A 16,399-nucleotide genomic window follows, 5' to 3' on the forward strand; every position below is an offset into this window, starting at 1 on the left:
ACAAATTAAGTTTGTCTGAAATGTTCACACTGGGTGATAAAACTGTTGATTTTTAGGTCTTTAGTGTCACAAATGCTGCCTTATAATAAAGGCTGTGTCAGTTTGAGTGTCACAAAAGGATATACAGGAGGTTACGGGATGAGGGAGGCCAGACAATGCACAAGTTATTGCTGTCCATCATGCGTCCTTGGAAACTGAACATTAAGCTGACTATCACAAGAACCCAACATTTCCCAATCCAGACACAGGAAAGAACAGGAAAAAGTGCACACACTATTTTCTTAGCTGCCAGCACTCTCCACTTACAAGCTTGTAAGAAACCCTGTACCGGACACCTCTTGTCAGTGCTCTCTGCACTCAGTCTGGCACTCTGGCCACTCACGCTGCCTTCAATAGGAGTTACAGGTTAGGTAAACCAGGCAATATAACTTCCGTATAGAAATTGTGCAGAGATGGGACCCCTCAGACATGACCTAGATTTGATTGTGGATCTCTAAATTATACTGTTAGGATCTACTAGGACCCCCAGGTTCTCATTCATCCTAGATTCCCCCAGAGGTTCTCCCCCCAGTGTATAGATTGCATTCATATTTTTGCCACCCAAATGCATTATTTTACATTTTTCTACATTGACCCTCATTTGCCATGTATTTGCCCACCCCATTAATTTGTTCAGATCTTTTTGCAAGGTTTCCACATCCTGCGGAGAAGTTATTGCCTTGCTTAGCTTATTATTGTTCGCAAATACAGAGATTGAACTGTTTACCCCATTCTCCAGGTCGATTATGAACAAATTAAACAGGGTTGGCCCCAACACAAAACCCTGGGGGACCCACTATCCACCCCTGACCATTCTGAGTACTCCCCATTTATCACCACCCTCTGAACTCGCCCTTGTAGCCAGTGTTCAATCCATGTACTCACCCTATGGTCCATGCCAACTGACCTTATTTTGTACAGTAAACGTTTATGGGGAACTGTGTCAAATTTTTTTTTTTTTTTTGCAAAATCCAGATACACCACCTCTACAGGTCTTCTAGATGGCAACTCACTTCCTCATAGAAGGTTAATAGATTGGTTTGGCAAGAACGATTCTTCATGATTCCATGCTGACTACTGCTAATGATACTGTTCTCATTACTAAAATCTTGTATATAGTCCCTTATCATCCCCTCCAAGAGTTTACATACTATTGATGTTAGGCTAACTGGTCTGTAATTCCAGGGATGTATTTTGGGCCCTTTTTAAATATTGGTGCTACATTGGGGCTTTTCTCCAATCAGCTGGTACCATTCCAGTCAGTAGACTGTCAGTAAAACTTAGGAACAATGGTCTGGCAATTACATGACTGAGTTCTCTAAGTACCCTCGGGTGCAAGCCATCTGGTCCCAGTGATTTATTAATGTTAAGTTTCCCAAGTCTAATTTTAATTCTGTTCTCTGTTAAAAATGGAGGTGCTTCCTGGGATATGTCAGGAGGATAAACACTGCAGTTTTGGTTACTGAAGCCCCCCGATTCCCTCTGTGAAGACTGAGGAGAAGAATAAATTCAATACCTGCACCATCTCTCCATCCTTTGTAACCAGATGTCCTTCCTAATTCTTTATGGTGCCAACATGGTCTGTCCTTTTTTTTTTTTTTTTTTATTTACTGCTTACATGCTTTCATACTGTCATGGTGCCAACGTGCACCATGACAGCTGGGTCTTCCCCAGCCCCTCCCAGTAATCTGTCCACCAGATCCGTGATGTGCTGAACCTGAGCGCCCGGTAGACGACATACTGTTCAATGCTTCAGGTCTTTGTTACAGATTGGCCTCGCTGTCCTTCTAAGAATTGAGTCCCCTACCACCAGAATCTTTCTTTCCTTTCCCATCTCTTCCCCTCCACTCTCGCTGGGGGAGTTCTGCCCCCAGCAGCTAGGAGAGTCCCTCAGCTCCAGCAGTGCTGGTCCCTGACTGGTTTCACCATTATTGGGATGCGCTCCAGCCCTGGATCAGCCTCCATGGCACTTCCCCCTCTACCCTTCCTGACTGTCACCCATCTACTCTTTGCTAGTGCTTGCACCTTTGTCTCCACCCACGTCTGTGCTGGCACCTGCCGTGTACGTTCTTGGCTCTCCTTTAGTATGGAGGGACTTCTCAGTGTTGACAGTTGCTTCCTCTGGACTTCCAGGGAAACAATGTGCTTACATTTTGCACTGCAGTATTCACCCTCAATCAGATGGTCAAGGAATGCATACATGCCGCAAGATCTACAACGAGTCGCCTCTTCACACCCACTGGGCATTGTACCTATTATATTTAATCAGGATTGGGGATTATACCCTGTCCAAATTACCAAGCTTCCTGACACTAATACTCAACAAGACAATACACAGGTCCTCAACAAGACCATACACAGACACTTGCAGACCTAGGTGCATTCGCAATACACAAGTACTCAGTACACAATACACAAGTACTAAAGATCCACAAAAAGGTGTTAAAAAGCTTCAAGGAAAAGCCCCAAAAAAGAACCTAAAAATGCCACCCAGCAATCACCAGCAATCAAAAAGCAAGACTTGTTCACTCTCCACTCAAGTTCCCCACTGTTTAGCTTCCAACCAGCAGTCTGGCAGTCAATAATAATATAATTAATATTATACTAATTTCAGACATTTTTCTGTGACCTATAAAGTCTAAAACTCAATTGAACAACAAACTGAAATCTTTTAGGTGGAGGAAAGTAAAAATAAAAAATGTAAATAATATGGTTGCATTAGTGTGCACACTCTTAAACTAATACTTTGTTGAAGCATATTTTTATTTTATTACAGCACTCAGTCTTTTTGGGTATGAGTCTGTCAGCATGGCACATCTTGACTTGCCAATATTTGCCCACTCTTCTTTGAAAAAACACTCCAAATCTGTCAGATTGTCATGGCATCTCCTATGCACAGCCCTCTTGAAATCACTCCACAGATTTTCAATTGAATTCCGGTCTGGACTCTGGCTGGGCCATTCCAAAACTTTAATCTTCTTCTGGTGAAGCCATTCCTTTGTTGATTTGGATGTACTCTGGGTCGTTTTCATGCTGAAAGATTAAGTTCCTTTAGTCATTTTTCTTCATACATTTTGGCCAAAATTTATACTACTACATATCTTTGGTAAAAATAAGTACAAATTGGTGGATATTATTTGGTTTTTGTGAAAGTTATAGAGTCCACAAGCTATGGTGCCAATATCTGAAAATTTATCACACCCAAAGGACTGACGGCCCATCTCATTTCTTGAGAGCCTAACATGCCAGAAAAGTACAAATGCCCCCCAAATTACTCATTTTTGGAAAGAAGACATTCCAAGGTATTTAGTAAGAAGCATGGGGAGGTTTTTGAGGTTGTCATTTTTTCCTACAATTCTTTGCAAAATCAAGATTTTTTTTCCTTTTTTTTCACAAAATTGTCATATTATCAGGTTATTTCTCACACACAGCATATGCATACCACAAATTACACCCCAAAACACATTCTGCTATTACTCCCGAGTATGACGATACCACATATGTGGGACTTTTACACAGCGTGGTCAGATACAGAGGCCCAACATGCAGGGAGCACCATCAGGCATTCAGGAGCACCCAGGCCAATTTGACATTTCTCTCCTACATGTAAAAATCATCATTTATTTGCTATAAAATTACATAGAACCCCTAAACATTATATTTGTTTTTTTAGCAAAGACCCTAGAGAATACAATGGTGGTTGTTGCAATTTTTTATCACGCACGTTATTTGCGCAGCAATTTTTCAAACGCGTTTTAAAAAAAAATTAAAACTGTTTTGTAACAAAACAGTAAAGTTAGCCCAATTTTTGTATAATGTGAAAGATGAAGCTACGCTGAGTAAATAGATACCTAACATGTCACCCTTCAAAATTGCACACGCTCATGGAATGGCGCCAAACGTCGCTACTTAAAAATCCCCATAGGCGACGCTTTAATTTTATTTTTTTTTTACTGGTTACATGTTTTGCGTTACAGAGGAGGTCTAGGGCCAAAATGATAGCTCTCACTCTAATGTTCACAGCGATACCTCACGTGTGGTTTGAACATCGTTTTCATATGTGGGCGGGACTTACGTGTGCGTTCGCTTCTGCATGTGAGCACATGGGGACAGGGGTGCTTTAAAAAAAAAAATCTTTTTTATAGTTCATTTTACTTTATTTTAGTTTGACATTTTTTTCCCCAAAAATAATTTTTTTGATCACTTTTATTCCTATTACAAGGAATGTAAACATCCCTTGTAATAGGAATAGGCATGACAGGTCCTCTTTACAGTGAGATATGGGGTCAATAAGACCCCGCATCTCACCTCTAAGCTGGGAAGCCTGAAATAAATAAAATAAAAAAAATGGCAGGGTATTGCAAAGTATTGGCAGGGTATGGCAGAGTATTGGCAGAGTTTTGGCAGGGTATGGCAGAGTATTGGCCAGGGTATTGCAGAGTATTGGCCAGGGTATTGCAGAGTATTGGCCAGGGTATTGCAGAGTATTGGCCAGGGTATTGCAGAGTATTGGCCAGGGTATTGCAGAGTATTGGCCAGGGTATTGCAGAGTATTGAGTAATGCAGAGTATTGGCAGGGTATGGCAGAGTGTTGGCAGGATATTGCAGAGTATTGGCAGGGAATTAAGGGGTTAAATTTCGGTGAGCAGCGATGTGGACACTGCAGATGCAGCCCATAGCGCTGCTGACACCGATCTCTTCCCCTTCCTCTGTATCGATCGGTACAGAGAGGGGGAGGGAGGAACCGGCATCATAATACGACGCCGGTTTGTTTACAAGTGATCGCTCTGTCATTTGGTGGAGCGATCACGTGGTAAACGGCTGCAATGAGTGGCCATTTACCGTGATCCGTAATGCGCCAGGTCCTGTGGACCCGGCGGTCACGGATGCTCTCGAGTGCGCGCCCCAGGGGGCACGCGAGAGTGGAATTTTGGGAGGCCGTTAATTAAAGGCCTCTCAGAATTAGACAACCCCCCTGTAGCAGTTAATCAGCTATGGGCCGGTTGTTATGTGGTTAATGTTGCTGCAGGTCACTTGGCAGCCTCCCTGGCCAGTTTTCTTCTCTTCTTTTCATCAATTTTGGAGGGACATCCAGTTCTTGGTAATGTCACTGCTGTGCCATATTTTCTCCACTTGATGACTGTCTTCACTGTGTTCCATGGTATATCTAGTGCCTTGGAAAGTATTTTGTACCCTTCTGCTGACTGATACCTTTTAACAATGTGATCCCTCTGATGCTTTGGGAAGCTCTCTGCGGACCATGGCTTTTGTTGTAGAATGCAACTAAGAAAATATCAGCGAAGACCTACTAGAACAGCTGAACTTTATTTGAGGTTAATCAGAGGCACTTTAAATGATGGCAGGGTGTGTAGTGACACTATTTAACATGAATTCGAATGTGATTGCTTAATTCTGAACACTACATCCCAAGTTATAAGAGGGTGTGCACACTTATGCAATCACATTATTTTATTTTTACCCTCAATTGAGTGTACAGTTTATAGGTCACATTAAAAGTGGAAAAAGTTCTGAAATTATTTATCTTTGTCCCATTATTTTTTTGTACATCACAGAAACCTGACATTTTAACAGCGGTGTGTAGATTTTTTTATATCCATTGTAGAGACCAAACACACATAATTTTTGCCTGGCAGAACCGGTATAAGTTTAATGAGAGTCACATTATTAACTTTCCCGTATTCTACAACAATGCTGGCATATTTCGAGTCTAAAATCTCACCTCCTGCAACCAACTTTTTGCAGAAAAATTTATAATTGTGCACTGCATGGTATGGGAGTTATGGAACATTACATTTTTCTGGACTTTTAAGGATTGAATACACATGTGGACTATGTGTGATCATTACACCTAGACTGTGCAAACACGAAGCAGATGCATAGATGATATTGTTGACACCCCCTCTTCCTCAAAAAAACTTTACTCCCTGGGTCTCTGGAACTGTACTCTTTGTTGGTTCTCATCCTACCTATCCCACCACACTTTCATTGTCACTTACAACTGTACTTCCTTTTTCCACCAGCATCCCCCAAGGTTCTGTTCTTGGATCTCTCCTATTCTCAATCTACACCTTCTCCCTGGGTCAGCTGACCCATGACTTACAATACCATTTCTATGCTGATAACACCCAAATATATCTCTCTACCTCTCAGCTCACTCCATCAGTAGCCTCGCGGATCACTAATTTACTAGCAGACAACTTAGTCTGGCTGTCGCACTACTTCGTCCAACTCAGTCTATCCAGAACCAAGCTCATAAAATTTCCTCCACATGCTCCTTTTTTTGACTTTTCTGTTCAGATAAATGGCACAGCTATCAACCTGTACTCGCATGCCAACAATAACTTACAAAGCCATCCACAACTCTACCAGAAGCTACATCACTAACCTGGTCTCAAAATACTAACCAAATTGTTCACTTTGTTCCTTCCAAGATCTCTTGCTCCCTTGCCACCTCATCCCATGCTCACCTCCAGGAATTTCATCCAAGCCTTTCCCATCCTATGGAACTCCCTACCACAATCAGCCTATTCCATCTTCACCCATCTCCCCCCCGCGCGCTTCGTTATTATCTTTTGTATCCTTACAGGCTCCCTTTTAGATTGTAAGCTATTACGAGCAGAGCCCTCTGAGTTGTGATGTATTGAATTGAATTAGAACTGTACTCTCTGCTGCCATCATGTTATAAAGCGCTGTGCAAACTGTGCTATATAAATCCTGAAGAATAATAATAGACTGGTGTCCAGTGAGAACACACTCCCCATGGCATATGATTTAAACATGTGACCTCTCTTTTTGATACTGTAGTGTTAAAATGTCATGTATATATTGAATTAACTTCATTCTGGCAGACCTAAGCTGTGATGTTAAGTGTTAATAAAAACGAGATGCAGAAGGGTTGAGTAAAATATGGGTTTATGAGATTTGCAAATCATCGCATTTTGTTTCTATGTAGATTTTACACAGCGTCCTAACTTTTTTGGGATCGGGGTTGTATAAAATAATTCGATTTCAGTTATCTTTTGCTTATAGATTCACTGCAAACTTGTTACTATAGTACAAGCTGAAAAAACATAAAATTCTGTTCATGGCAAACTCTAATGCATAGCATTGACACTAAAAGCGGAATCCATGCAGTTCTAAAAGACACAAATTTATTCAGCTCTGTGTTCGACGGACCAAGTTTTCCAACTTGTTGGTAAAATTTTCCGACAAAATGCTCCAATCGGACATACTCCGATCATGTGTAGAGAATTCCGATTGGACAAAGTGCCACGCATGCTCAGATCAAATTCCTACACCAAAGCTATTGGCTACTAGCGTGAACGTAGTCCCGTCGTAACGAAATAACGTAATCACGTCAGATTTTCCGACAACTTTGTCCGACCGTGTGTATGCAACAGTTTCGGACAAAATCCGACGGATTTGGTTGTCAGAATCTCCGAACGTGTGTACAATTGCTAAGAACTGGACAGATACATATACAGATGACAGGTTAAACAGCTCCCTTATATGTATTTATGTGTAATTGACATCAAGGACCTGTCATTTTTGTTTATAAGTTTCAGAATTAGGTTTCCTTAAAGAAATGAGTGAAGAGTGCTGCTTCGCTGATCTGTTATGCCATTATACTGTCACAGATTTGTTAGTATAAGTTGATACTCGTATCATATGATGATTATTTTGTTGCAGTTTTAAGTCAAATTAAATATATGTCTCTCTTTCACAGGTTACTGGAGGATCTGTTAAATGAATTTAAGAGTAGTATGCACTTACAGCTAATGTGCTTCCAGCCATCTGCCAATATCAGCTTGAAGACTTAATAAACCAAGCATTCCTCACCATGTAAAAATGCATTTGTATCAAAGCTTATGTAGCTTTATCACAGTCCAACTCTACAGATATAACTCTAATGCCATTGTTTCATTGAATCGAAAAGGAGGCTTAATACTATTTCAGTGTTCTTAAATTATATATCATACCCAACAATCTTCTTTGTTGTATCCCATGAACAATGTATGTAACCCTACTAGCCAACGAGCATCCAATAAACTTGTTTTTGTCCTATTGTGAGACTGGAATTCATGCTTGTGCTATTCTAGATCTTGGCAAGCTGAATATCAGCAAGGTTTAATGTGGTATGACAGAATATAAAGGTTGTTTGTTATAAAAAAAAATCTGATGCACAGGAAATAGAGCTGTTGCCCACAACACCCAAAATGTATTTTTATTTTAGGTTACCTGGGCTTTTAACTGCAGCTTCTAAATGCAAATAAATATTTCATCCAGATTAGTAGTTTATATTAGTTTTGGGCTGAATCGAGTTTGTTGAAGAGTTATCACTCTCCCTAGCATATATTTTGTGTAGAATTGGAGAAAATCTACTCTGGAGTAGAGCCACACAGAACCAGGAGCCCAGCCTACAGAGATCATTCCTCTGAAAACCCCAGGAGACATGAGAAATTAGTGGGGGATTCAAGTCCATCCATAACCGACTTAGTTTAATGGCCCGTCCACACTGATATGCAGGCCAAAACTGCTTGCTTGGGCTGCAGAGCAGTGCGGCAGGGGGCGGTGCGATGCACGTTTTATCACATCAGACTGCTTTTTTTTTTTTCACTTTATTTGAAGTGTTTGTACACTTCATTAATATCTCTGCACAGAAGTTCGATGCCCTGCATTTCTGTGCAGTGACATGCAGGACCCAGCAGAGGGGTGCAATATTATGTGTATTATGCAAAAATATCGCTCTGCTCTGGAACACAGTGTAACACTGCATTCTGGTCTTAACATAAAAACATAGAAAACTATTGCTTTCTATGTGTCATTGCAGCTAAAGCCTGTGTTTTTCAATGCGGAAAAAAACACAGGTGACTGCACCTAGTGTGAATGGGCCCTTAAGCAGAATAAAGCTGAACTTCAGTCAGCATAAAATTCTAGTTTCACGTGGCCCCCATCTAGATAGCAAGGTTTAATAGCTTGTTTAGTCTAGGAGGTGTATAGAGTAGAAGAATATCTACCTTATTGCTTGCTCCCGATGCGTCCTACCTGCTATAGGGCTGGTTCAACAAAGCTGCACAACTGGCCATGGACTATCCAATTTTCATCAGTTACAATGAAGCACTGGTGTTTGGATGAGCCCTCAATGCCCTTATATACATACCACTGATCCTACGTTGTATACAAGGATGGTGGGGGCCCATGCACATACTGGGAGCAAAGCTGCAGTTAAGCTTTAAGCCTTTAATCCAGAGTTACTTATTGTGCTTTGAACAAAAATATAAAAACCATTAATTAGAAAGGAAATTATATTTAATGGAGAAAATGTGGGAATAAAAAAAAACAAAAAAAAAACACATACCTCTATGACTTTAGCATCGATGTGATGATGCAGCTGTCCTCCGCTGTCTTCAAGCTCAAAAGCTGAGCGATTACGTAACTGCTGATAAGTCAGTTCTTGGTCCGCTCTGAGCAGAGAGGTGATCGTCGGTCACTTTTCTCTGCTCTGGCCCTCCAGCGCGCATTGGACCCACCAGACTGGGGAGGGGGCACGAGCACAGCTGCCGATCAGGCATCTGGGTAAAACCTGACATTATTGTCTGGATTGTTTCAGTCTAAAACTGCTCTGTGAAATCTGCTGTCAGTGGACTTTAGCCCTCTATCGGCTGACTCTGGGTCAAAGGAGTGCAAAAGTAAGTGCACTTCTCTGACCCAGAAGATAAGTATGACCAAAAAGAGCAACGAAGAACTGAGCGATCACATAACCGATGATTGCTCAGTTCTCGGTCTGCTCTGAGCAAAGAGCAATGACTGTCAGTCATCTCTCTGCTCTGCCCCTTTGGCGCTCATTGGAGCACAGAGCTGTGGAGGGGATGGGGGCGGCTAGCTCAGGCTTTAAGCAGCATGCTAAGAGGCCCAGCCAGCTGCTGATCAGACATCTGGGTGAATCCCAACATCATTGTCTGGACCTTTCCAGAGCCTGGAGTGGCTCTGTGATGTCAGTTGACAGCAGGCTGATTCTGGGTCAAAGGAGTGCAAAAGAAAGTGCGCTTCTCTAACCCAGAAGATAAGTATGATCAAAAAAAAGAACCGAAGAACTAAGCGATCACATAACCGCTGATCACTCAGTTCTTGGTCTGCTCTGAGGAAAGAGCAATGACTGTCAGTCATCTCTATGCTTTGCCCCTCCGTCTCCTTACTGGAGCACAGAGCTGTGGAGGGGACGGGAGCGGCTAGCTCAGGCTTTAAGCAGCATGCTAAGAGGCCCAGCCAGCTGCTGATCAGACATCTGGGTGAATCCCAACATCATTGTCGGGACCTTTCCGGAGCCTGGAGCGGCTCTGTGATGTCAGTTGACAGCAGGCTGATTCTGGGTCACAGGTGTGCAAAAGTAAGTACACTACGGAGACCAAAAAGAGGAGTATGACCAAGATATGGCCATATTTCTTTTAAATGTTGTTATCCCTCCCACACAAGTTATATTAGAATATTTTAAACACTCACAAAGGCTTGTAATAAATTAGGTTGACTAGAATTTAGTAAGACTGCTGGCCTTTGAGACCTAGACTTAGCCGCCTGTCAGCATAAAACCACCACTCAGAGTAAAAGAAACCTATGTGAGATATTACTCACATATCCCAAGCAAGGTCAGCTCTGTTTTTCATTTTTTCATTTTTCTTTTTTCCCCATATGAGGTTATCTTCATTTTCACTCTCACGAAATCGGCACATTAAATAGCCCATTTATTTTCTTTTTCTTTTTTTCTATTTTACCTTGTGTACAAACTACACATACAAAAAGACTTTTCTTTTCTCACTTTTTTTTTTCTGTTTTAGCTAAACCTATTGATTGGTGTGGTAAAGGTTTCTTTTATTTACCTTATTTCCTTCCTCACAGAACACATGTAACTTACTTTTTCTTCCTGTGTCTGCTACACCTAAGTGCATCTCAGTTTGTTATAGAGCCTAGCAGCAGTGGATAGAAGTTTAATGTATCCATGAAAAATAAACCTGTAAAAAAAAAAAGTTATTAATCTTGATGTTTTGAGAAGGTTTGCAGAGGTTAATTGTTTATAGTTCCAGGACCATACTATATACAACTATAGCCGAATATAATGCAAACTAGTATAATATGGATGCCAAAAAACATATAAATGGTTAGCTTTTTTTGCATTTTGTTGTTAACCTTATGTGAATGCACAGTGCATAAATTGTTGATATATATATACTGTATATACACCATATTACCAAAAGTATTGGAACACCTGCCTTTACATGCACATGAACTTTAATGTCATTGCAGTCTTAAGGCCCATACACAAGACTTTTTGACAACGAACATGCAAATTAGCTGTTTTAAGGCAACATCCGACCATGTGTACGCTTCATCGGACAAACTTTTTCGGGTTTTTGTCTGACTTTTGTTGGCTGTGTGAACGGAAAGTCCAATTGTGTGCACAGAAAACCATAGGACTTTTGTACAAAGTACAAACATGCATGCTCAGAACCAATGCAAAAGATCAGACAACAATACAGAAGTTGACCAAAGGTGGCGGTAAAGAGCAGAAAAACCACGTGATTTGGTGAAATTTGGTTGAAAAAGTCCCGCCGTGTGTATGCAATACAAGTTCACGCCCGACGCCCTTTGTACAAAAATCCACGGGAAAGTTTGTACAAAGTCCGATCGCGTGTATGAGGCTTTAGTGACTCAATATCCCAGTCAATATAGAGTTGGCCCACCCTTTGCAGCTATAACAGCTTCAACTCTTCTGGGAAGGCTGTCCACAAGGTTTAGGAGTGTGTCTAAGGGAATATTTGCCCATTCTTCCAGAAGCGCATTTGTGAGGTAAGGCACCAATGTTGGACGAGAAGGCCTGGCTTGCAGCCTCCACTTTAATTCATCCCAAAGGTGTTCTATAGTGTTGAGGTGCAGGCCGGTCAAGTTTCTACACCCCAAACTTTCTCATCCATGTCTTTACGGACCTTACTTTGTGCACTGGTCCAAATCATTTGATGGGGGGTTGTGGTGTGGGGTTTATATTCTGGGGTTGGACTTTGCCCCTTAGTTCCCGTGAAGGGAGCTCTTAAGGCTTCAGCATACCAAGACATTTTGGACAATTTCATGCTCCCAACTGCCCACAGTTTTTGAAGGAACTCAGCAGGTGGGTTGTTCCAAACATTTTGGAGAACTAACCATTGATCTTCTGTGGATATGGGCTGCCTCAAATCCCTCTGTCTCTTCATGTAATCACAGACAGACTGATGGTTACATCAGGTCTCTGAGCCAAACCATCACTTCCAGGACTTCTTGTTTATACTGAAGATTTTTCTTAATGACATTGGCTGTATGTTTGGGGGGGGTTGTTCTTCTGCAGAATAAATTTGGGGCCAATCAACACCTCCCTGATGGTATGGAATAATGGATAAGTATCTGCCTGTATTTCTCAGCATTTTGGACACCATTGATCCTGACCAAATCTCCAACTCCGTTTGCAGAAATGCAGCCCCAAGACTTCCATCTATCAATCACGTGCAAGCAAAAATTATATTTTTTATTTTCCTTGCATGTAAATGGGTATTCTTTGCAAAGTGAATTGCACCATATTAATATAAAATAATGTGCAGCGCTAATGAAAAAAAAACCTGTTCAGCTGCAGCTTCAAAATTAGAACCTGTGGCAGGTGTGCCAAAAATAATTGAGTGTATAAGATGCAACGCATAAAGTGAAGCATAATTCATATAAAATGTAATTTGTACAATGGATATGTCCATAAAGTGATTGAGAGCAAACAGTCCATAGAGTGAATAAAAATGTAAATAATGAAACAAGTGAATACATAAATGTTGAAGTTGGATCGAACAAGGAGATATTGTGCCAATGGCATCATTGGAGTGAGAAATGTGGTAGAAAGCCATAACCGATAGCAGGACCACTTACCGGAAAACAAATGGACTCAGATAAGCATATGGCCAATGAGTCTTCAAGGCTTGTGTTGTATGCACACCAATGTATGGGACATCAACGTCTGTGCTTCTGGCTCAAATTAATGATGATCCCTCTGTCTTAAGATCAAAAAGATAGCTGGTATCTTTAAATCAAAGTGGACTTGATCTTCCCTATACACTCATGCAGAGTGACCAAAAAGGAAACAAATACTCCACGTAGTGTGAACATGGGAACGCTCACATTTTAGAAGAGTAAAAACAAGAGCTTGTGGAGTATTGATGTAAGCAACACAATAGCATCAGCAATTGCACACCTGCCACAGGTTCTAATTTTGAGCCTGTAGCCGTATAGGTTTTTTCTCTCATTAGCGCTGCACATTATTTTATATTATAGTTTCATAGTTTCATAGTTAGTTAGGTTGAATAAAGACACCAGTCCATCCAGTTCAACCTGAGTGAGTGTCTACAATTGTCCCTATCCCTGTACATTGCACACTCACATTGGTCCCTACCCTCAAGGAGCCCACAATCCAAGGTCCCCATTCATATACTAGGGCCAATTTTGGACAGAAGCCAATTAACCTACCTGCATGTCTTTGGATTGTGGGAGGAAACCGGAGGAAACCTACGCAGGCACAGGGAGAACATGCAAACTCCAGGCAGGTAGTGTCATGAATGGGATTTGAACCAGTGACCCTTCTTACTGCTAGGTGAGAGTGCTAACCACTACACCACTGTGCTGCCCTAATTAATTTGCTGTGCTGCTATTAATTTGTTTGCATTTTGTCAATTGCTGTGCTGGCTGCTGTTTACTTAGGGTGTCAACGCGGTATTTTCTTTATATAAAATTGCACTACATTCACTAGCAGCGGGGAAGATTCCCCTTTTGAAAAGCAACTTTCTTTGCAAAGTGAACAACCTATCTAAAGTGCTATATTTTATGCAAGGTGGATGGAATCAATTTCCACACTCTACCTCCTTTTACAATGGAACAGCCAACTTTTGAGCCATCTTGAGGTGATGCAGTGTTGGAAACACCCGACCGAGTTAATAAAGTTTTCACATGAGATACTACAAATATATCGGATGACTCGGCTTGTCAAGTGTAATTAGTTAAACTGTTACGAGCCATGAAATCAGAGGACACTTTGTGGTGGGATCTCTTGGATTACAATAAATATCCGAGTGTAAAAATTATTCTCTGTGGCTTGCAGATCAAGAAATCTCCACAACAGTTTACTCTGAGGATTTTGTTTAGGAGCTTATCCAATTGTTTATGTCAACGAATGCGACCGATTAAGTTGCATAGAGAAGCCTTTTCTAAGTTTTCTCACCAACATACACAGTTCTGCAGAATAAGTTGCATAAAACAATCGAAGATCTGGAATCTCAGATTACAGAAACCAAAAGGTCCAAATATTTACCAGACAACCAGGACTACCTAAATTACATAGTGTATGAATGAGGCAGAAGAGAGAGAGCTTATATAATAGGACACCTATAACTAAAGGCAAAACCTTTTTTTTAGTTTTGGATAGAATGGAGAGTGATTAGAATGCTTGTCAGTTTTTATTGCTGTCCTCTCTTCACTCCCTCTATTTGTTCTGTTTACCATTGTAATTTAAAGTGAAAGTAAAAGAAAATCTAAAATGTTTTGTCCCCAGAAAAGTAATAGGGGGGAAATATTCCAATGGGGACATTAGTTCTGGTGACCTGAGTGTCCCCAAGGAATTCCCTTATCAGGGACTTCCTCTCACTTCCTGTTGGCTCTGGGACAGGAAGTGAAGGAAAATCTCTGCAATGGGGAGTTATAACCCTCTCTTACTCTATGCAAAATGAAAACAAAAGTTTTGCCTATAGTTTTACTTTAAGATAAAATTGAGAGGCCTAAAAGCAGGTCAATTTAAGCTCTCTTGAAGCACTGGACCCGTTGTCGGAAACTCCTGAAACAGCAGATTCAAGAGCATCCTCTAGAGCAGAGGTCTCAAACTGGTGGCCCTCCAGCTGTTGAAAAACTACAAGTCCCATGAGGCATTGCAAGGCTGACAGTTAAGAGCAAGACTCCCAAAGGCAATGGCATGATGGGACTTGTAGTTTTGCAACATCTGGAGGTCCACCAGTTTGAGACCCCTGCTCTAGAGTTTCAAGACCCTCAAATGAATCCGTGTTTTCATGTGGGGATGGGAATGTGGATGGAAGCAAAAAACTAAAATAAGACTGTGTAGGGGAGGAAGGTGATGGAAATTCATCTGCCAGAAGATGTCCACAAAAGAACAACATCCTAGAACCCATCAATCTGGCCTGTTGTTAATTTATCTGATGTTGAGTTAACAAGTCATTCATTTTGATGTATTTGCCATAATTTTAGATACTAATAGATTTGTTAGGAACCTTCTCCTGTGTAAACATTTCAGTAAAGATGAGCATGAACAAACATCGAATCCACAGGTAATGAATACTGTAGATGATAGTGATACGTGATTGGTAGTACTGTTTCTCGTTCTTTTATATTTATAGATTTATGTGCAAGACTCAGTCTTGAGCAGCTACAATAATGTTGCACATTCAGGTCTGCACGGCATTCCACAAAGTTCTTTTTATAAAGGGGATAGATTTTATTATCCCATACAAGCTAGGAATTCCTTAGTGGATGCCTTTTAGACCATTGTAGAATGAGAATTGCTTTGATTAACCACTTGCTTACTGGGCACTTAAACCCCCCTCAGTCCCAGACCAATTTTCAGCTTTCAGCGCTGATGCACTTTGAATGACAATTGCGCGGGCATACAACACTGTACCCAAATGAAATTTTTATCATTTTTTTCCCACAAATAGAGCTTTCTTTTGGTGGTATTTAGTTACAGCTCGGAGTTTTATTTTTTGCTAAACAAACAAAAAAAGATGCAAAAAAAAAAAAATCATGTTTTAATAGTTTGTTATAAAATTTTGCAAACGGGTCATTTTTCTCCTTCATTGAAGTGCGCTGATTAGGCGGCACTGATAGGCTGCATTGATGGGCACTGATGGGCTGCATTGGTGGGCACTGATAGGCTGCATTGATGGGCACTGATAGGCTGCACTGGTGGGCACTGATAGGCATAGTTAAGGCGGCACTAATAGGCACAGATAAGGCGGCACCGATGGGCACAGATAAGGCGGCACTGATGGGCAAAGATGGGCACAGATAAGATGGCACGGATGGGTGGCACGGATAAGTGGCACGGATGGGTGGCATGGATGGGCACTGATAGGTACCACTGAGAGATGGGACTGATGGGCACTGATAGGTGGCACTGATAGGTGGCTCTGATAGGTGGCACTGCTGGGCACTGATGGGCGGCACTGCTGGGCACTGATGGGCGGCACTGCTGGGCACTGATGGGCGGCACTGGGGTGCA

At 41.4% G+C, this 16,399-nt stretch overlaps 1 protein-coding gene across 1 annotated transcript in view; it reads left to right on the plus strand.

The window, feature by feature from the left end:
• The window catches only part of EXOC2 (exocyst complex component 2), a 316,653-nt gene extending 308,523 nt beyond the window's left edge, over positions 1 to 8,130 (plus strand). Inside the window, exon 27 of the mRNA XM_077492106.1 lies at positions 7,787 to 8,130. Within this exon, the coding sequence (XP_077348232.1) occupies positions 7,787 to 7,880 (94 nt within the window). The 3' untranslated portion in view covers positions 7,881 to 8,130. The remainder of the gene's footprint in view (positions 1 to 7,786) is intronic.
• The last annotated feature ends 8,269 nt before the right edge of the window (positions 8,131 to 16,399 follow it).

Source organism: Lithobates pipiens, unplaced genomic scaffold (assembly GCF_037356315.1).
Source record: "Lithobates pipiens isolate NorthernLeopardFrog02 unplaced genomic scaffold, aLitPip1_a1.2 Scaffold_19, whole genome shotgun sequence".
NCBI lineage: Eukaryota > Metazoa > Chordata > Amphibia > Anura > Ranidae > Lithobates > Lithobates pipiens.